Source organism: Euleptes europaea, chromosome 19, assembly GCF_029931775.1.
Source record: "Euleptes europaea isolate rEulEur1 chromosome 19, rEulEur1.hap1, whole genome shotgun sequence".
In the NCBI taxonomy this organism is placed as follows: domain Eukaryota; kingdom Metazoa; phylum Chordata; class Lepidosauria; order Squamata; family Sphaerodactylidae; genus Euleptes; species Euleptes europaea.
In genome coordinates this window covers 16,373,241-16,394,101 of record NC_079330.1, presented here as the reverse complement: position 1 = coordinate 16,394,101, position 20,861 = coordinate 16,373,241, and the positions used below count along the sequence as shown (strand labels likewise).

At 48.4% G+C, this 20,861-nt stretch overlaps 1 protein-coding gene across 1 annotated transcript in view; it reads left to right on the top strand.

The window, feature by feature from the left end:
- Positions 1–20,861, top strand: part of MLXIPL (MLX interacting protein like) — a 39,169-nt gene that overhangs the window by 16,684 nt on the left and 1,624 nt on the right. The window contains exons 5-14 of the mRNA XM_056865577.1: positions 531–575; positions 736–934; positions 2,557–2,637; positions 14,885–15,069; positions 15,910–16,462; positions 17,202–17,275; positions 18,045–18,213; positions 18,404–18,516; positions 18,964–19,083; positions 20,620–20,747. Coding sequence (XP_056721555.1) covers positions 531–575; positions 736–934; positions 2,557–2,637; positions 14,885–15,069; positions 15,910–16,462; positions 17,202–17,275; positions 18,045–18,213; positions 18,404–18,516; positions 18,964–19,083; positions 20,620–20,747 — 1,667 coding nt within the window. The remainder of the gene's footprint in view (positions 1–530; positions 576–735; positions 935–2,556; positions 2,638–14,884; positions 15,070–15,909; positions 16,463–17,201; positions 17,276–18,044; positions 18,214–18,403; positions 18,517–18,963; positions 19,084–20,619; positions 20,748–20,861) is intronic.

Sequence of the window (20,861 nt, the reverse complement as noted above, 5' to 3'; positions counted from 1 at the left end):
TGGTCAAAGAGGATGCATCAAGGCAAGAGACATTCAGTGGTGGTTTGCCTTTGCCTGCCTCCTCATCGCAACCCTGGTCACCCTTGCAGGTCTCCCTTCCAAATACTTGCCAGGGTTGAGGCTGAGGGTTCTGTGACTGGTCAAAGGTCACCCAGCAAGCATCCATGGCACGAGTGGGGATTCAAACCTGGGTTTCCCAGATCCTAGCCGACACCTTAACCACTACACCATGCTGGCTCTCCCAATCCAACCCATAGACTTCTGTTTATTTAGGAATTTGACTAATTCCCCCTCCCGCTTTGACCATCTTTAAAGTTTTTTTTTAATCAGGCTTTGCATCTATTATTTTTTTGATAACGGCTTACAATCTTAGTTTAATTTGTTTTGGCAAATTGCCTCGAGAGCCATTGGCCAAGAGAGCCATTTTAAAAAACCAGTTAAATTCCTCCAGCCCTGGTTTTTGCATTGCCATCCACCCATCTTGGCTTCCCCTATGCCAACTCAACCTTCATATGGTATTCTTCTTGCAGCTCCGCAAATCCAGCCGAGATTGGGAGGCCCTCAGCCCAATGCAGGTGAGTGGCGTTTGGAAGCCGCAAAAGGGAACGGCAACTCTCAGGTTGGCAGGATCCGGCCTTGTGTGTGTGGGGGTCCACTGCCCAAACAAGGCAGGGATCCACCTGGGCTGTGCCTTGCCAAATCGCCTCTGAGCAGCCCGCCCTCTTTCCTGTTCAGGATGACAGGAACTGGAAGCCGCTGGAAAATTGGTGCGACCAGCTGTTCTCCAACGTGGTCCCCATGCTGCTGAGAGACAAGGAGGAGGAACCTGAAGGGAGACAGCTCTTTGATCTGGACAGCTTCCTATCGGACATCTCTGACACCCTTTTCACCATGACCCAGCCCCCCTGTCCTCCTCAGCCACTGACAGAAGAAAGTAGGTCCTGATGGTCACTTGGGGGGGCTGTGGTTCATCCTGTAGGGGACCTGCCCCTGTTCAGGACCAGGCTAGGAGCTCTGTTTCGCTTGACTGTCTCTATGGCAACCCGGGTGCCCCTGGGAAGCCGATGGCATCCGAGCAGGATGCATCCCTGACACCTCATCCTCCGAGAGGGATGCTGTGTGTATCTGAACAAAGGAGGCTGCGACATCCAGCGGCAATGAGTCTCACAGGGAAAGGAGATGATGGGTTCTTCTGCTCCTGTCCCTCAGTACAAGAAAGCAACATTTGTCCGGTAGAACCTCCCTTGAGAGTCATACATGGATCCTTGATGATTCAATAGTTCTCTTTGTGCCCTGGGTAGTTAAATTGTGGAACTCCCTCCCCCAGGATGTGGTGAGGGCTGCCAGCTTGGAAGGCTTTAAGAGGGGAGTGGACATGTTCATGGAGGAGAGGGCTATCCATGGCTACTAGTCAAAATGAATACCAGTCATGATGCATACCTATTATCTACAGTATCAGAGGAGCATGCCTATTATATTAGGTGCTGTGGAACACAGGCAGGATGGTGCTGCCGCAGTCGTCTTGTTTGTGGTCTTCCTAGAGGCATCTGGTTGGCCACTTTGTGAACAGACTGCTGGACTTGATGGACCTTGGTCGGATCCAGCATGGCTTTCCTTATGTTCTTATGAGTCTACCATACTCTGAGGTCTAGATTTATTTATTTATTTATTTATTTATTAGACTTATAACCCGCCCTTTTCAGCAAGCCAACTCAGGGCGAGTAACATCATTTAAAAATACAACAATATACAATATAAATATACAGTAAAATCCATAATAAAACCATCAATAAAATTCTAAAAAACCTAAAATTGTGGCGCACAAATCTAAAAGCTGTAGGGGACTGTACAGGTGGTAACCCCTTTGCTTTTGTTGTTCCCACTAAGGGGAAAAGAGGGTGGGGGGAGGCTAGTAGATGGTGTAAATAATATGAGCAAATATAAGCGGCTGTCCTCAATTGTAGGCCTGGTGGAAAAGCTCTGTCTTGCAGGCCCCGCAGAAAAGTTTCAGATCACGCAGGGCCCTGATGTCCAGAGTTCATAATCTGCACCCACTGAATGTTCATAACATGAAGCATAACAGTAGAATAGTTTCTCCAGGATCAGAGGAGCATGCCTATGATATTAGGTGCTGTAGAACCCAGGCAGGACAATGCTGCTGCAGTCGTCTTGTTTGTGGGCTTCCCAGAGGCACCTGGTTGGCCACTGTGTGAACAGACTGCTGGACTTGATGGGCCTTGGTCTGATCCAGCAGGGCTTTTCTTATGTTCTAAGGCATAAGGGAGTAGACTAATGACCTTTGGGAGACATCTGGCAGCAAATATCTGGGGCTTGACCTATAAAAGGACATGTGGCATGGTTCTCTTCCACTTGTATTTGGTACAAGTGGGCAAAGCATACTGGCAACCAAGTTCTGGGGTCACCCAGAGGCTACACCTAGAAACAGATGTTAGCTTACATGTTAGCCTAGCAATGGTGTTCTTAATACAGAAATAACTATGACTGCTAAATGGAATTTCCCCCCCAAATCTTTTGATTTCCCCCCTCTTTTTTCAGCCTATACTGGCAACGCCGACATGATCCAGCCCGACCTGGCCCCGCTGCAGCCAAACCTTGACGATTTTATGGAGATATCTGGTAGGAATTGCCCTGGTCAGGGGACATGGAAGGGAGAAACAAATGCAATGAGTGGGGGTGGGAAGGGGAAGGGGCAAGATGAGCCAGTATGGTACAGCGGTTAAAGCATCGGATCTGGGTTCAAATCTCTACACAACTGTGAAGCTTGCTTGTGCTGCCCCCAGGCAGAGTTAGCAGACTCCCTAGTATGCGTAGGTTGCGGCTCATGTTTGTATTAGTAATGTGCAAGGAAAATAGTACTTTCCCTTTAAGAAAAGTGCATGCTAGTTTTACTGCACGTTGCTGGTTGGGGAAATCATACTCTTTCAGCCTAACCTGCCTCACAGGGCTGTTGTGAGGATGACATGCGGCGGGGAGAGGAACCATGCTAGCCGGTCTTTGGGTGTCCAGAAACAATCTGCACCTTTATACATATACAGGTTGAGCAGGCCATAGCAAGCATGAGCCTCACCGCAAGGTTAGGTCAGACTCTCCACAATTGACCTGCTTCCTCCATACAGAACACTGTATTTGTAGGGTTGCCAGATCCCTCTTCGCACCGACGGGAGGATTTTTGGGTGGAGCCTGAGGAGGGCGGGGTTTGGGTAGGGGAGGGACTTCAATGTCATAGAGTCCAATGGCCAAAGCGGCCATTTTCTCCAGGTGATCTGATTGCTATCGGCTGGAGATCAGTAGTAATAGCAGGCGATCTCCAGCTATTACCTGGAGGTTGGCAACCCTATGTATTTGGTACTTGGTGTACTTATGTCCTTGGTGATGCTGTTTGCTCCCATGCCACGAAAACCTTCCAATTTCCACACAACAGGCCTCTACTAAAAGGGCAGGCCATTTTTGTCCAGGCCTGTTGGCAACCCTAGGCAAAGAGGGGTCCACCCCTTTGCTGTAGTTCCCCAAATATAGCTGGTGTTACAGGAATGTGAAAGTGAACTGCGGGGCTAGACAGAGAGGAAGGAAAACTCTGCCCAAGAAAGGGGAAATTTCAGGGGAGGATTGGCTAGGGGTTGAGAAGAAGGCACAGGGTGGGTGGGTGGTAAGGGGCCATGGAGTGGCCGGCCTCTTGTTTTCTCTGGTCTCTTGGCCAAACGTGACGGTCTTTGGCCACTGCTCTATAAAACAGAAGGGGGAAGAAGCAGATTCCTGCCTTGCATTGAAAATCGCTTCAGAATCAGATGGAAAAGTTATCCTTGAAGCTGGGTACCCAAGGTTTGGTAGAATGAAATGTGTGTGTGTGTGTGTATAATGAAAATATAATTTATTAGAAGTGCTATGTCAAGATTAAAATTATTTAAACACATTAAAATAGCACAATGGCATTTCCTAAGGTTGATATCTGTAACCACATGCCAGATGCGTTTCGGCCTATTTGGCCTTCATCAGTGGTCAATTGAAACCCATGTAAAACCTGCACATGTTTACAGAAATATATACATATGCAAAGTTTAAATCAAACCAGGCATGTATATAGGTTGTGTAATACATTACCAATTACTCAAAGATCTGGTAAGATTGACTCTAGTTGTAATACTGGTTTATATATGTCTCCTATACGATGTGTGCAGTTATCAGCCTAGTAAAGCAATGTCAGCTAAGGTGGTTTAAGAGTAGCTAAAAAAAAAAATGTTGGTTCCCTTGACAAGATTCTATTTGTAATCTACTCTGTAAGGACTGAGTGCCGAACAGGGAATGGCTGTTGTTAGGGATGAAATGGCATGGAGAAAGAAGGCGTGTCTTGGGTATACACGGGGAACCATCCTCCAGCAGAAGAAATCTGAGACAATTAATCACAGGAATGTAAATGCGTTTTACGTTTTTACATTTGCGTATGAGTGAAAACAGTGGTCCTAAAGAAGAAAGGGTTTGTTCTTTGATTTCAGACTATACCTGCCTATATTGTAGCAAACACCATCTTAGAAGAGGCTTTTCTCCCTCTGGGAGTGAGAGTGGGGAATGCCTCTTCTCCATTGGCGCCTGCTGTGACACGTGATTGTATCGCCATGTAATGCCAAAGGGTGTGGATAGCGTCCATTTGAAGCTTTCCCTCATTTGTATGAGAGAATGGGAATGCCTCTTCCCATATACAACCGCATGCATTGCCACACAATGGGCAGTGTCCTTTCAGGCATTCCTCCCTTTGTGAGACAGAATGCCTCTTTTTATGGTATCTGCTGCATCATCATAGGGGAGGGGCCGTGGCTCAGTGGTAGAGCATCTGCTTGGCATGCAGAAGGTCCCAGGTTCAAGCCCCGGCATCTCCAGTTCAAGGGACTAGGCAGGTAGGTGATGTGAAAGACCCCTGCCTGAGACCCTGGAGAGCCGCTGCCGGTCTGAGTAGACAATACTGACTTCGATGGACCCAGGGTCTGGTTCAGTAGAAGGCAGCTTCATGTGTTCAAATCGTACAGAATCAGTGGGTATGGGTGGTGTCATTGTAGAGGGATTCCATTCTTTGTCAGAGAGAACGGGAATGCCTTTTCTCAGATGACACAAGAAACTCACAATAATCTGTATTTAAAAGAATGAACAGTTCTGTTGCCTGGTTAACCCAGAGTTGGCAAGCCTAGCTGAAACAGCAGGGATCGGAAATTCAAAATCACCTCACGCCTGTACACATGTCTGCGTTCCTTCCGGGAAGATCTTTTCTCCTTCTGAGAAATGAAGCTTCGTCTTAGAGGCCAAATTCCTGTCTTTCTCTTTTTCTTTCTTGTTTAAATAATTTATTTATTGAATTTTATGGGGTACAGAATAAAAAGGGAAAGGAAAAAAATGGGGGGGGGAGAAGATAAAGCAATATCGACAAGTCATGATCCGTGTCCAAGATAATTCACCCTCCCCGTCCTACCCCCAGAGTTAATCTCTATACCTTTCGGTCCTAAAGTACTTATATTTATATTTGTTAACCATTCACTTAAGTTACAACTCTGTCTAACATATCTCTATTTTATCTTAACTTCTTAGTCTTCATATCTTACTTAAAACTCATTCATACTTAGAAACTATTATACTCTAAAACAATTGTCTTCTTATACTTCTTATGCTTCTTTTGAATTCTATCCTATTTACCATCAGCCCTTAACCACATATTCCGTTCAGTCTAATATTATCTCACATTTGTAACTTCACTCTAACTTTAAAACTTATTATGCACACATATTTTGTTATCTGTATCTGTTGTATGACAGATACAAATCCCTGTCTTTCTCATCTGCTGTGTGCTGAGGGTTGAAACTCACAAAGAGTTTCAAGGAAAGTCTCAGAAAAGGTCTCAATGTTAAAATACTTATGTAATGGAGTAAGTTAATGCCATGTAGTTTTTTCAAAGAAGCCCAAGTGAGGATACGGCCGTTTCAAATTCTTAATTATAAATTCTTCATCAGTCCTTCAACCGGTAATCTTCTTATAACTCTACATATTCACCAGCAAGGAGTTGCAGGTTACAAATCTCACAAAGGGTAAGAAGTGTGCATTAATCCATACTGGAAAAGTGTATTATTACAGGTTACAAATCCCACGAAGGGTAAGAAATGTGTAGCAGCTCATACCGTAACAATCTCAGAATTACACTGTCTAACTCCAGGTAGTAGCAGGAGATCTCCTGCTATTACAACTGATCCCCAGACTCCAGCCGATAGAGATCGGCTCGCCTGGAGAAAATGGCCACTTTGGCAATTGGACTCTATGACATCGAAGTCCCTCCCCAAACCCCGCCTTCCTCAGGCTCCGCCCCAAAAACCTCCCACCAGTAGTGAAGAGGGACCTGGCAACCCTATAGAAATGTCGTCGTCGTCGTCCCCCCCTCCGCCCATTTTGCTTCTTCTGGCCCTCTGAGAGATTGCTGACGGGGAGGGAGGTCCGAGGGAGGAATGAGGCCGGCCCCATGGAGGCAGCTGTGGCTGCAAGGTGGTGTAGTGGTAAGGTCAGCACCTTTGTCCCCAGTGAGACTGCAGGGCCTTGCTGCCTGTCAGTCACAGGGCAGAGCCCCTGGCAAATGAGGAACCAACCCTGACAGGCTGGAGAGGAGAGGAACGGTCAGGCATATGGAAGAGGCCTGATGGCAGGACCCCGGCAGCTGCAAGGGATGGCAACGGAGTACCGCTGGCCCACTGCAGCAGGTAGGAGAGAGGGTGGTCTGGGGTACAGGGGCAAGGAGGAAGAGGTAGCTCCTTGCTTGTCCCTAGGGTTACCAACCTCCAGGTGGTGGCTGGAGATCTCCCGCTATGGGAGCCAGCGCGGTGTAGTGGTTAAGAGCAGTGGTTTGGAGCGGTGGGCTCTGATCTGGAGAACCGGGTTTGATTCCCCACTCCTCCACATGAGCGGCGGAGGCTAATCCGGAGAACTGGGTTGGTTTCTCCACTCCAACACATGAAGCCAGCTGGGCGACCTTGGGCTAGTCACAGCTCTCTCAGCCCTACCTACCTCACAGGATGTCTGTTGTGGGGAGGGGAAGGTGACAGTGAGCCGGTTTGATTCTTCCTTAAGTGGTAGAGAAAGTCAGCATATAAAAACCAACTCTTCTTCTTCTTCTGTTACAACTGATCTCCAGGCGCCAGAGATCAGTTCCCCTGGAGAGAAGGGCTGCTTTGGCCATTGGACTCTATGGCATTGAAGTCCCTCTCCAAACCCTGCCCTCCTCAGGCCCCAGCCCCAAAATCTCCAGGTATTTCCCAACCCGGAGCTGGCAACCCTACTTCTCCCCCTGCCTGGAGACCCTTCTCTCTGTCTGGATGTGTGATGGGGGGCGAGTGGTGGAGGGCAATGCTCTTAGGTCAGACGGCACTCACAGTTCTTCACTTCTCATAATAACCCTGTAAGATAGACTAGGCTGAGAGCGAGAGAGGCCACCCGGGGCATTTTACAGCTGAGTGGGGCTTTGAACCCAGGTCTCCTCATGGCCTGGTCCAACTACAACACAAGAAGAAGAAGAAGAGTTGGTTTTTATATGCTGACTTTCTCTACCACTTAAGGAAGAATCATAGCGGCTTACAATCACCTTCCCCTCCCCACAACAGACAGCCTGGGAGGTAGGTGGGGCTGAGAGAGCTCAAAGAGAACTCTGACTAGCCCAAGGCCACCCAGATGGCTTCATGTGGAGGAGTGGGGCATCAAACCTGGGTCTCCAGATCAGAGTCCACCACTCCAAACCACTGCTCTTAACCACTACACCACACTGGCTCCCACAAACCACCGGTTTCCGATACATGCTGTTTGAACTGGGGGTTTCAACTGTTTCTGGGCAATCAGGGTTAGAGGGTGTGGATTCAGAACTGAGCTCTGCCTTGTTGTGAATGTGCTGTTGAGAAGGCAGGCAGGTGAAGAAGAAGAGTTGGTTTTCTCTACCTTTTTAAGGAGTCTCAAAGCAGCTTACAATCGCCTTCCCTCCCACTCCCCACAACAGGCACCTTGTGAGGTAGGTGGGGCTGAGACAGTTCGGAGACAACTGTGACTGGCCTAGGGTTGCCAACCTCCAGGTGGTATACACAAAGGGGGGTGCTGTTACAATAATGAGCGAAATAGGTGGTGGCTGGAGATCTCCTGCTATTACAACTGATCTCCAGCCAATAGAGATCAGTTCACCTGGAGAAAATGGCCACTTGGGCAACTGGACTCTATGGCATTGAAATCCCTCCCCTCCCCAAACCCTGCCCTCCTCAGGCTCCGCCCCAGAAATCTCCAGGTATTTCTCAACTCAGAGTTGGCAACCCTAGACTGGCCCAAGTTCACCCAGCAGGCTTCATGTGGAGGAGTGGGGAATCGAACCCGGTTCTCCTGATTAGAGTCTGCCACTCTTAACCACTATACTATGCTGGCAGGTGAAGAAGAGGCACCCTTCCAGAGGGGTTTTTGGTGGGCAGCCTGAGAAGCTGTACCATCTTGCTGCCCAGCTTCCATGCCGAGTGACCCAGGCCCCCTCCTTTGGTCTCCTCCAGTATGTAATCCTGAGAAGACCATGCTGCTTGCTTCTTTGGTATGGGAGCTCAGGAACAAGGCTACCTCTGTCCTCCATCCATTCCTTCACACCATTTTGTTTCCCACCCACCACAGTCTGGTCTTAGAGATAGTTTGAACAAGCAGCTGTTCTCTCCTGCAAAAAAACAACAACCCTGTGTGTGTGTGTGTGTGTGTGTGTTAAGTGCCGTCAAGTCATTTCCAACTCATGGCAACCCTGTGAATCAGTGTCCTCCAAAGTGTCCTATCCTTAACAACCTTGCTCAGATCTTGCAAATTGAAGGCCGTGGTTTCCTTTATAGAGTCAATCCATCTCTTGTTGGGTCTTCCTCTTTTCCTGCTGCCTTCAACTTTTCCTAGCATGATTGTCTTTTCCAGTGACTCTTGTCTTCTCATAATGCGTCCAAAGTACGACAGCCTCAGTTTAGTCATTTTAGCTTTTAGGGTCAGTTCAGGCTTGATTTGATCTAAAACCCACTGATTTGTTTTTTGGGTGGTCCAAGGTATCCGTAACACTCTCCTCCAACACCACATTTCAAAGGAATCGACTTTCTTCCTATCAGCTTTCTTCATTGTCCAGCTCTCACACCCATACATAGTAATGTGTGTGTAAAGTGCCGTCAAGTCGCAGCCGATTTATGGCGACCCCTTTTTTGGGTTTTCATGGCAGGGCATATATAGTAATATGGAATACCTATTAACCACTATACCATGCTGGCAGGTGACGAAGAGGAGCCCTTCCAGAGGGGGTCCTAAGGTTGCCAAATTCCCAACCAGCCGCTGTTGCTGTGCCTTTAATGGCAATTTGATGGGCACACATTAGCAGGTGCCTTGTGTGTGCTATCGAAAGCTTTCCCCTGTTGATTCCTGCACATGAAGGGGTTTGACAGCCCAAGAGGCAAAATTGTTTGGGCACTGAAAAAGAACAGGCGGGACGCTGAAAGGGGGAAATGGCCACGCTGTGTGTGAAGGGCATACTATATTGTGAAGTTGTTGGGGAAGGGGAAATGATCAGGGATTCAGGGTATTTTTGTGTGCCTGGAAGCGGGGTAGGAAATTAGGGCTGTGTATTTGACACATTGCATAATCAGTGTGTGTAAGAGCAAATAAAGACTGCAGAGGAGGCGATATTTATGTAAGTGTAGACAGAAGGGTTTCCTTGTGATGCTGTATCTTTTCCAAGTAGCCCCCTTCTCAAACAGAAGTAATCTGGTCATTCCAAAGGGGAATTTATTTCTTATCTTGTTTCTTATCTGTTTCTTATCAGATACCCAAAGGGGTATCTGTTTCTTATTTTGTTGCAGCAAAATTAAAGAGGAATTCAGTGAGATCTTAAACTTTTTCCACTCACAACCCCTTTTTGCCCGAGAAATTTTTACGCAACCCGGGGTATAAAGGTATATAAAATAGGTATTCAAATCAAACATTTACTGATAATAAATCATAAAGAAATTTATAAACCTTTTACTGTTGCCAAATTTTTCGCAGCCCCCACATTGTCATGTGTGTGTGTAAAGTGCCGTCAAGTCGCAGCCGACTTATGGCGACCCCTTTTGGGGTTTTTATGGCAAGAGACTAACAGAGGTGGTTTGCCAGTGCCTTCCTCTGCACAGCAACCCTGGTATTCCTTGGTGGTCTCCCATCCAAATACTAACCAGGGCTGACCCTGCTTAGCTTCTGAGATCTGGCGAGATCAGGCTAGCCTGGGCCATCCAGGTCAGGGCCCACATTCCTATGGGGTCACAACCCACAGTTTAAGAAGCTTTGTTATAGACTAACAAAACTTATTCCAGCGCACTTCATCAGGTGCATTGAAGCATACATGCATAATTTGTTATTAGGGTTACAAGCAACAGTCGATGGCCACCCTGAAGCATGCTCGATAGCTTTTGAGTAAATTGTCATGTATGTGCTTAGATTTTCTTTGGAGCCACTCTCATTCTGATAGTGTGGATGGTAGCACAGTAGTTCCAAAAGTGGGCAGTACCACCCCTGGGGGGGATTACCTAGGGGGGCACTAAGAGGCAAGGGGACAGCAGGGGGGGTGCTAGAGGTGGGCCCCTTTAACTGTGTTGTGCACTCATTTACAATAGACTAAGCTCTGGCACCATGCTGGCAAGCTTGGTGGAAACAATCGGAATTTTTTCCCCAAACTTTGAAGAGCTGGTACCACTGGATCAAGTTCATCTGTTTTGTTGAAAACATTTCAGCTAAAATGTTTTAATTTGATTTTGAATAGTTGTGAAATTAATTGTTACTGTTTTGAAATTTTATTGTTCTTATCTTCTTTAGTGAGTCATGCAAACCCATTTTGAATAATGCTTTTTATAAGATAGGGTAGGGGGCGCTGGGATTGAGTTTGTGGAACCGAGGGAACCACTGGTCTAGTACATCCTTTCCAACAACTCTGTCAAAGATACTAGCCAATTAAAAATGTTTAGGAGTTGCTCCTGCCCTTACGAGCCAATCCTTCATTTTTAGGCCTTAAAGACCCCCGAGAACTGTCTTGTATTATTGCTTTCCATAGCTGGTCGCTTGGAGGCCATTTTGACTCGCCATAGGCGATTAGGCAATGTACAAGGCTGCTGTGAAGGCACATGTCACAGATGTATTGCTGAAGCCAAATGGGTCACCATTTTGAAGAATCAAGAGAGAAATAAACATGAGATTGTTGTTACCACAGAATAAAAAAGCAGGGAAAAGAGGCATTTTGAATGGAGTCGTGCCTTGAAATGCTGACTCTGCCTTCACATAAAAAAATGATTTTAAGTTAAGAAAAAATGTCTTCAAGCCTCCACCTAACCCATTTTGTAGTGAAGCCAAAATGAAGGGAACAGGGAATAAAGTGTGTGTTCCCCCAAGGGAGCTCCTTGGGGGAAGGTATGCAAATAGGGTTGCCAATCTCCAGGTACTAGCTGGAGATCTGCTATTAAAACTGATCTCCAGCCGACAGAGATAAGTTCACCTGGAGAAAATGGCCGCTTTGGCAATTGGACTCTATGGCATTGAAGTTCCTATTTCTGGCACATGGTTGGAAAGGAATGGAAAATGTGCTCTCCCTCCTCCCCAGAACAGTTGTTTTATTCATGCCAAATGTATGCAGCTTCTATCTTTTACTTGCGAAGTAAGGGGATTAAAAAGGGATCCGTCTGAATGTCAACAAAAACAAGCAAAGGGGCGGTACCCGCTTTGGATGGAGAGTGGAAAAAAGCTCCAGAAGGGTTGCGGTTTACGAAATTTCCACTCGAGATTGAGGAAGCAAACAGACTAATAATGAATGTGTCCCTCCGAACCCTAAAAATGCCAAGGCAGCGGTTTGGGCTGTCTGATCCTGCGGAAGCGGGTTGCGCAGGAGGGACAGGAAGGGAGAATGCGCTACGGCCGGGTCACAAGGCTCAGCTTCGGGAAGGCCACGGGATGTGGTTAGCCACAGGCTGCACGCAAGGCGAGAAAAGGGGGGCAGCAAAAAAAAAAAGATAACACCAGCCATGGTGTGTGGGGGGGAATGGGAGTATGTTACTAAGAAAGGGGGATGTTTGGCTGATTCTCGAGGCCTAGCAGCATCAATGGACACACCTAGGGTTGCCAACTCCAGGATGGGAAATTCCTGGAGATTTGGGGGTGGATCCTGGGAAGGATGGGTTCTGGGGAGGGGAAGGACCAAAGAGCAGGAGAAGGAGAGTTGGTTTTTATATGCCACCTTTCTCTACCACTTAAGGCAGACTCAAACCAGCTTCCAACCACCTTCCCTTCCCCTCCCCACAACAGATACCCTGTGAGGTAGGTGGGACTGAGAGTGTGACTAGCCCAAGGTCACCCAGCAGGTTTCGGGTGGAGGAGTGGCGAAACAAATCCAGCTCACCAGATTATTGTCTGCTGCTCATGGGGAGGAGTGGGGAATCAAATCCAGTTCTCCAGATCAGAGTCCACCGCTCCAAACCACCGCTCTTAACCACTACACCATGGTGGCTCTCAGGGGAGAGTCTGCCCTTCAAAGCAGCCATTTTCCCTAAGGGAACTGATCTTTGTAGCCTGAAGATCGGTTGTCATTTTGGGAGATTTCCAGGTCTCACCTGGAGGCTGGAAACTCTAACAGCCACAAGTTTGTTCTTAGAGGGAAATAGGTTGGAGTGGCTTAAGAATTACACTAACTCCAGGTGAGTGAAAAGGTAGTTGGAACACTGAGAGGAGGCACATGCTCAGAGGTACTCTCATCACTGCTTTGTGCTTGGTGGGTAAACAATGGAGAGATCTGTGTGTCTTGCCACATCTGGTTCACACTGAATTGCCAGTCCAGGTTTCCGATCAGCATATTCTCAGCTGAAAGCCACTGTCAGTCCCAGCTGTCCTGGAGAGCCGGCATGGTGTAGTGGTTAGAGTTTCAGGCTACGACATGGGAGAACTGGGTTCAAATCCCTACTCTGTCATGGAAGCTCCCTGGGTGACCTTGGGCCTGTCATACTCTCTCAGTCTAACCTGCCTCACAAGGTTGTTGTTATGACAGGGTGCAGTAAGGGAGAATTATGTGATAAGTCTCTTTGGGTCTCTATTAGGGAGAAAATCAAGGTAATAAGTGAATAAATATATGTAGCCTGTGTTTAAAGTGCACTTAAAACATCTTAAAAGGTAAAGGTCCCCTGTGCAAGCAATGGGTCATTCTTGACCCATGGGATGACGTCACATCCCGTTTACTAGGCAGACTTTGTTTACGGGGTGGTTTGCCAGTGCCTTCCCCAGTCATCTTCCCTTTACCCCCAGCAAGCTGGGTCCTCATTTTACCGACCTCGGAAGGATGGAAGGCTGAGTCAACCTTGAAAACATCTTAGGCATACCCATAAAACCCAAAGAAGATCTGAAGGCCAAACAAGAACCTGGTTAGCTACTTAACTGAAGAGTGGGGTCTACATTGCACATGCTCAGGAACACTCTTATGCCTTTCAATTCCTGAAAATTTGAACCCCAGGACCTCTCCAATGGACAGAGCTTCCAGATCAAGTGTGGCTTGCAGGCAGAGGGATCTGAGCCCCAGTACCTCTTCTCAGATCGTTAAACTTTCTTCCAAGCTCTGATAGGTCTGTGGCCAGTAGGGTTGCCAGGTTCCTCTTCACCACTGGTGGGAGGTTTTTGGGGTGAAGCCTGAGGAAGGCGGGGTTTGGGGAGAGGAGGGGCGTCAATGCCAACGAGACCAAATGCCAAAGCGGTCATTTTCTCCAGGTGAACTGATCTCTATCAGCTGGAGATCAGTTGTAATAGCGGGAGATCTCCAGCTAGTACCTGGAGGGTGGCAACCCTAGTGGCCAGATTGAAGAAGAAGCTAAGCAGAAACGCAGGAAGATTATGTGGCACGTTTTGGGTGGGCCGATCCTGAATGTAGCAATGCTTCCCCACCCCTTCCCCAGAGCACCCCACCCTGCTGTGGTCAGGGTCCCATGATGTTGAGGGCGCGTCTTTTGTGGCCTACCCATCACTGCTTCCATGGGGCAGAAAACTCCTATTTCGCAATTGCTGCTGTGCTCCCGGCTGCTTTGAACAGCAGGCGGTACAAACCGGTCCCTGGTCAGGTAGAAGCGGGGAAGATTTTCCTCTGAGCAGCATCAGCAGCCAGGAGGAACTCCTGCCTACAGTAGTAGTAGGTGGTTGTAGTTTATTGTATAAGACCATAGGCCATTACAATCTAAAACAATAGAACATCAATTTTAAAATGTACAAACCAATATCATTAAAAAAATACATTAAAATGTGTCCGTTCAATTCTGTCCAGCATTCCACAATTTATATTTGTTTCTCTCTGATTTTCTTGGCCGCCAGACCATAAAGTGCCATTTTTGTGGGAACTATAAGGATCCATATCTGATAACAAATTAATTAATCAGCATCAGATAATTGGAGCCAGAGTGGTATAGTGGTTAAGAGCAGTGGTTTGGAGCGGTGGACTCTGATCTGGAGAACTGGGTTTGATTCCCCACTCCTCCGCATGAGCAGCGGAGGCTAATCTGGTCAACTGGATTTGTTTCCCCACTCCTACACACAAAACCAGCTGAACCAGCTGGGTGTCCTTGGGCTAGTCACAGCTCTCTTAGAGCTCTCTCAGCCCCACTTACCTCACAGAGTGTGTGATGTGGGGAGGGGAAGGTGATTGGAAGCCGGTTTGAGTCTCCCTTAAGTGGTAGAGAAAGTTGGCATATAAAAACCAACTCTTCTTCTTAACGTGGCAGCACTGATTAACGCTGCAAAATCGGGAATGTTTTGGCTCACAACCTCCCTGGCCTGGCCTGACCACAGACACGTCTCTTTGGCTGCCTAGATTTCTTCTCCAGTCCACGGCCGCTATCGGCACATCCGTCCCTGAGCTTCCAGGAGCAATCCTGCTTTGTGCCACCACCGGAGCCCATGTACAGCGATGGCAGCAACCTGCTGCCCAGCTCAGCCGAAACCCTGCTCACCCAGGGCACTGCCAGTTCGCCGATCCTGCCCAGCGCCCGCCTCCAGGTGCGTAATATCTTTCTTTCCTTTCTCCCTTAGAAACTCCTTGATCCATTGATCTTGAACAGCATAATTTTAAATCTAATGTTTGAGGGATATAAGGACTGAAATAAGTCTTGCCACTGACAATGTAGCCTTGGGATCTCTGTCACTTAATTAAAAAACTCACATAGAGTGGCTACTCATGAAGTAATACAACATTTTATTAACAACCAAACACAGTGAATTCTAACACACCCGTGAATCCTATAAGTGAGATATAACTATATCTATGAAACTTAACACATTAAAACATACAACATTAGAACACACACATAAAGGTAAAGTATCCAATAATGGCTGGTTGCCTATTTTCAATGTCCTTAGTAGTAGTAAGAATGATATGGTGTAGTCTCATCTGGAAAGTCCATGTGCAAACACACAACAAGACGGACCATCTCCTCCTTTTGGGTATCTCCAAGGACCTTTGAACGTTACAATTTATTTTGAGCTGTATTTGAGTTGTGATACAATTTTGATCAGTACAACTTTGACTTGAAACCTTACCATTTTGATTTGTACAATTTTGACTTGAAACCTACAAACGAGTTCTGTTTGAAAAAAGTGAGAACACACATTGTGATTTTTCAGTATAACTTTATTGTAAATATTTTGGAAAAAAACAAACCGTGCAAACTTGAAGTTATCTATGACTTTTATTGTTGTGCCATTTGCTGTTACTACCTGGCAGTTGTCAACCCTAGTTTGCGCTGATTGGCTCACCTGGAGGTTGGCAAGCCTATTTGTTGGGCACTCAATGGGAAATGTTTCTTGCACACTCATGCCAGCTGTCTCCTTCTTTTTCAGCCTGCCGGTGCCTGTTCTACCCAGCTGGATTTGCGCAGCCCCTTCCTCAGCCCCAACCTCCCCACAAATCCTCCCCCGTCAACTCCTCCCAGTGGCCTCGGCCCCAACCTGAAGCAGAAGCGTCTGCTGCACTATGCCTTCCCTGGAAAGTGGCTGAGCCCAGAACCCTACGGGCCTTTCTGCCCATCCCTGCCCCCTCTGCCAAGTACCCCGCTACTGGGCCAGGACCCGGCGTGCTCAACTCCCTCAGCACCGTGTCCCAAATTCCACTACCCGCCCTCTACGGTGCATTCCGCACCATGTTTCCCCCAAAATGTGTCTATGACGGACTATGGTTTGGATCTGCCTTCTGGCTACCACGCTCCTTTCGGCAGCCTGCACGTGCAGGCTGGCATGGCTGGTAGCCCCATGTTTGGCACTGCCAGAGGGCAGCCGCAGTCTGGGAACAGCAGGCCCAAGGTGAAGGTCATCAACTCCAAGAGCAAGAGACCCCCGGGGCTCCCCATGCCTCCAGCTGCACCAAACCCTTGTCTGACGCAGCTGCTGACCACAGGTAGGTGGGGCAAGAGAGGTGGCAAGGAAAAGTGTGTGTGTGTGGGGGGGGTTCTTTATGGGTGCCAGAGTGAAGAAGAAGAAGAGTTGGTTTTTATATGCCGACTTTCTCTACCACTTAAGGAAGAATCAAACCTGCTTACAATCCCCTTCCCTTCCCCTCCCCACAACAGACACCCTGTGAGGTAATATGGGGCTGAGAGAGTGTGACTAGCCCAAGGTCACCCAGCTGGCTTCATGTGGAGGAGTGGGGAAACAAATCCAGTTCACCAGATTAGCCTCCACCACTCACATGGAGGAGTGGGGAATCAAACCTGGTTCTCCAGATCAGAATCCACCACTCCAAACCGCCGCTCTTAAGCACTCCACCACACTGGGGATTTGGGAAGATGCCTCAGGTAGCCCCATGCTGTCAGGGCCACACTTTGGGATGCATTTCCAGAGTCACATCTTGCAGCTCGTCCGGGGGGGGGGGTACCAAAAGCAGGATGTTGCTTCACATCTGGGTGTGTTAAGTGCCGTCAAGTAGCTTCCTTGTTAGGCCACTTATGGAGACCCTATTAATGACCTCCAAAACACCCTGTCCTCTCCTCTCTTAAGGGCTCACTGTAAGGGCAGGAGTTAAAATACCTTCTCTGTTTGTGAAACAGAAGCAACCGATGATGTGAACATAGTACCTGCTGCCCTCCCTCGTCAGTTGGCATATCTTTTTTTTCTCTTCTGCCTCTTCCTTGTTGCAGCTAAACCGGAGCCAAACCAGGAGGCTCTGCCCGCTCCCAACCCCACCTTCATCCCCACGGTGCCAGAATCCATGGTAAGAGTCAACTGGGGTTATGTTGGGTTATGGGAGGTCTGACAGGACCCCTTCTGGGTTCCAAACAGGATTTAAGAGCAGGAGCTGGAAGGGATGTGGACGTGGTCGGAGGCAACCACTCTTGGCAGTTCAGGAATCTCAAGAGCAACTCAGCAGATGTGTGGAGGCGGAAAGTGTCGCCCCACTGCAGCTGACTTATGGGGACCCCTGTAGGGTTTTCAAGGCAAGAGAGGAACAGAGGTGGTTTGCCATTGCCTACCACTGTGTAGCAAGCCTGGACTTCCTTGGTGGTCTCCCATCCCTATACTAACCAGGGCCAACACTGCTTAGCTTCCACGATCCAATGAGATCAGGCTAGACTGAGCTATTCTGGCTCTACACTGAAGCTCCCTTTTATTAATGACACAACTAAGATGGATAGATGCCTCTATTGTAAGTCACTTACATTTATGATTATCTCTACATCTTGTGACTATGAGTTCCACTGGAATCACCTGAACACATGAAGCTGCCTTATACTGAATCAGACCTTTGGTCCATTGAAATCAGTATTGTCTACTCAGACCCACAGCAGCTCTCCAGGGTCTCAGGCAGAGGTCTTTCACATCACCTACTTGCCTAGTCCCTTTAACTGGAGATGCTGGGGATTAAACCCGGGAGCTTCTGCATATCAAGCAGATGCTCTACCAACTGAGCCACAGCCCCTCCCCATGTCCTGAAATACAGTGAAGCCGTGATAGCTAAACTTTTGTTTTTCTTGCTTCTGCAGCAAAGCGATGTTTGTGAAGGGCCTGCCGGCTTCCTGCCCAGAATGACCCAGATCAGCCCCCGACTCTCACCTGTCTCCAACCCCTCCCAGCCCACTCCAATCACGCCACCGCCTCCAGGATCCCTGTTGGTCCCCAAGACGGAGAGGCTCTCCCCTACACCAGTGTGTGGTGAGCTGCTCAGAATCAGTATCGGGGTGTGTGTGTCCAACTTCAGAAGGCTGCTTATGCTGCAATTATGCTGAACACGCATAAATGTGGGGGGGGAGCCTGAGTCAGGCAGGGAAAGCACTGAGTATGCTCAGATGTACCCTGTGTATGCTCAAAGGCAATTAATAACAGAAGTTTTTCTTCCTCCCAGGCAGTAGTCGGAGGATGTCGGGACAGGGCTCCCCTGTGACGGTGGAGGGAATGAGCATCAGGATTTCTCCCCCTCATTACTCATCCAACCGGAGCAGGCCAGAACCAAGCAAGGTCAGTCCTTTCTGCCTTGGAACCTGGGAAGCTGCTGTTGGCTCAGGTACTGCCATTAACAAGGCCTTGGGCGTTTCACACATGCTGAATAATGCAGTTTCAATCCACTTTTAATGCACTTTAGCAATCATTTGAAAGTGGGTTTTGCCATTTCACACAGTACAATCAAGTTGCAAAGTGCGCAGAAAGTGCATTAAAAGTGCTTTATTCAGTGTGTGTGAAAGTGGTTTGTGTACGTACCCTCTGCCTACCAGACACAGTAAACCAGAAATGGAGGGGCTCCTGGAAGACTAGCCAAGTTTATTCCAGGATAAGCTTTCATGGGTCAGACCTGACTTCTACCAAACAGTGCAAAAAAAGAAAGAAAAAAGAACCCAAAGCAAAGCCTCTGAGGATGACCTTCCAGTTTGGGAAGCAGTGAATGAAAATGCCCTTCCTCTCCCGCAGACGGAGAGCCGCCGGATCACCCACATCTCCGCTGAGCAGAAGCGCCGTTTCAACATTAAGGTCGGTTTTGATACGCTGCACAGCCTGGTCAGCACCTTGAGTTCTCAGCCCAGTCTCAAGGTGAGTTGGGGGGGGGGCAGGGCAAGTTGGTCTGAAGCCACAAAGCCCCTTTGCAGCTCCTTGTGATGTCCCGATAGAGCCAAGTTCTCGAACACCAGGGGCCAAATGAATGTCCACAGCCCTCTGGGGTTGGGAGGGTAATGGCCTTGAGGAATGTGGCTAGCTAGAACTGTGGCCTGAAACTGGGGCAGCTGCTAACTCCTCTCCCCTAGGTTACCAGCTTCCCCCGCTGCCACTCAAGCTGATGGAGATGGTTTTGGGAAGGAAGGAGCTACTTGGCACGGTTCAAAGGCTCTCAGTACCCTGCCTCTCCGTCGCATGCAGAGAGTACACATGAACACATGAAGCTGCTTTATACTGAATCAGATCCTTGGTCCATCAAAGTCAGTATTGTCTACTCAGACCGGCAGCGGCTCTCCAGGGTCTCAGGCAGAGGTCTTTCACATCACCTACTTGCCTAGTCCCTTTAACTGGAGATGCTGGGGATTGAACCTGGGATCTTCTGCATGCCGAGGAGATGCTCTACCACTGAGCCACAGCCCCTCCCCAATTCCTCCTTCCTTCTTCTGAGTTGATCTAGGAAACTTTGGGCGTAAATATGATGAAAAATTGGTCCCTGAATCTCAGAAGGCTCCTGCTGGGTCAGACCAAAAGAGTTTCCCAAAGCAGTCAAGCAGATGTTCCCCAAAGACCTACAAACAGGGCCTCCCCCTTCTTGTTGCCCCCTCAGCAGCTGGCTTTTGGAGGTACAGTGCCTCTGACCATGGAGGCTCCATGCTGGTCTTGAACACGCCACTGGATGGCAGTTTTTATAGCAAAAATGTGCAACTACTACTGTTTAAAAGTCAGATCCCGACTTCTGTTAGGACTTTCTCCACTGAAAGGCTGTTAAACACTCCCCTGGCTACGGCCCCTTAGAAGAAGAATTGGTTTTTATATGCCGACTTTCTCTATCTTTTAAGGAAAAATCAAACCAGCTTACAATCACCTTCCCTTCCCCTCCCCACAACAGACACCCTGTGAGGTAGGTGGGGCTGAGAAAGTTCAGAGAGAACTGTGACTAGCCCAAGGTCACCCAGCTGGCTTCGTGTGTAGGAGTGGGGAAACCAACCCAGTTCACCAGATTAGAGCCCGCCACTCATTTAGAGGAGTGGGGAATCAAACCCGGTTCTCCACATTAGAGTCCACCACTCCAAACCACTCACCAAGGCTGAGCCCTCCGAGACAAAAACAGCACTTGCTCTCTTTCCTATGCCCCCAATGTCTGTGTGTGTGTGTGTGGGGGGGGTAAAGTGCCCTCAAGTCGCAGCTAACTTATGGCGACCCTGTAGGAGTTGCAAGGAAAGAGGAGAACAGAAGTGTTTTGCGACTGCTTGCCTCTGAGTAATAACCCTGGTATTCCTTGGTGGTCTCCCATCCATATACTAACCAGGGCTGACCCTGCTTAGTTTCCGAGATCTGACGCAACCGGGCTATATCATGCTGCCATCCCTCCCCCTATACCATGCTGCCATCCCTCCCCCCCAATATCTACAGGTCAGCAAAGCCACCACCCTGCACAAGACGGCAGAATACATCTGCAAGCTGCAGCAGGAGCGAGCCGCCCTGCAAGAAGAGGCACAGCGCCTGCGGGATCAGATCGAAGACCTGAACGCCACTATCAAGTAGGCCGGCAGGAGAGGGAAGGTGGGGTCTTGAGGATGGAGGGGTGCTGTCTGGAGACGCTGGACTCAGAAATGGGCAGTAAAACATTGTACAGATGGAGCGATGGGAACCTG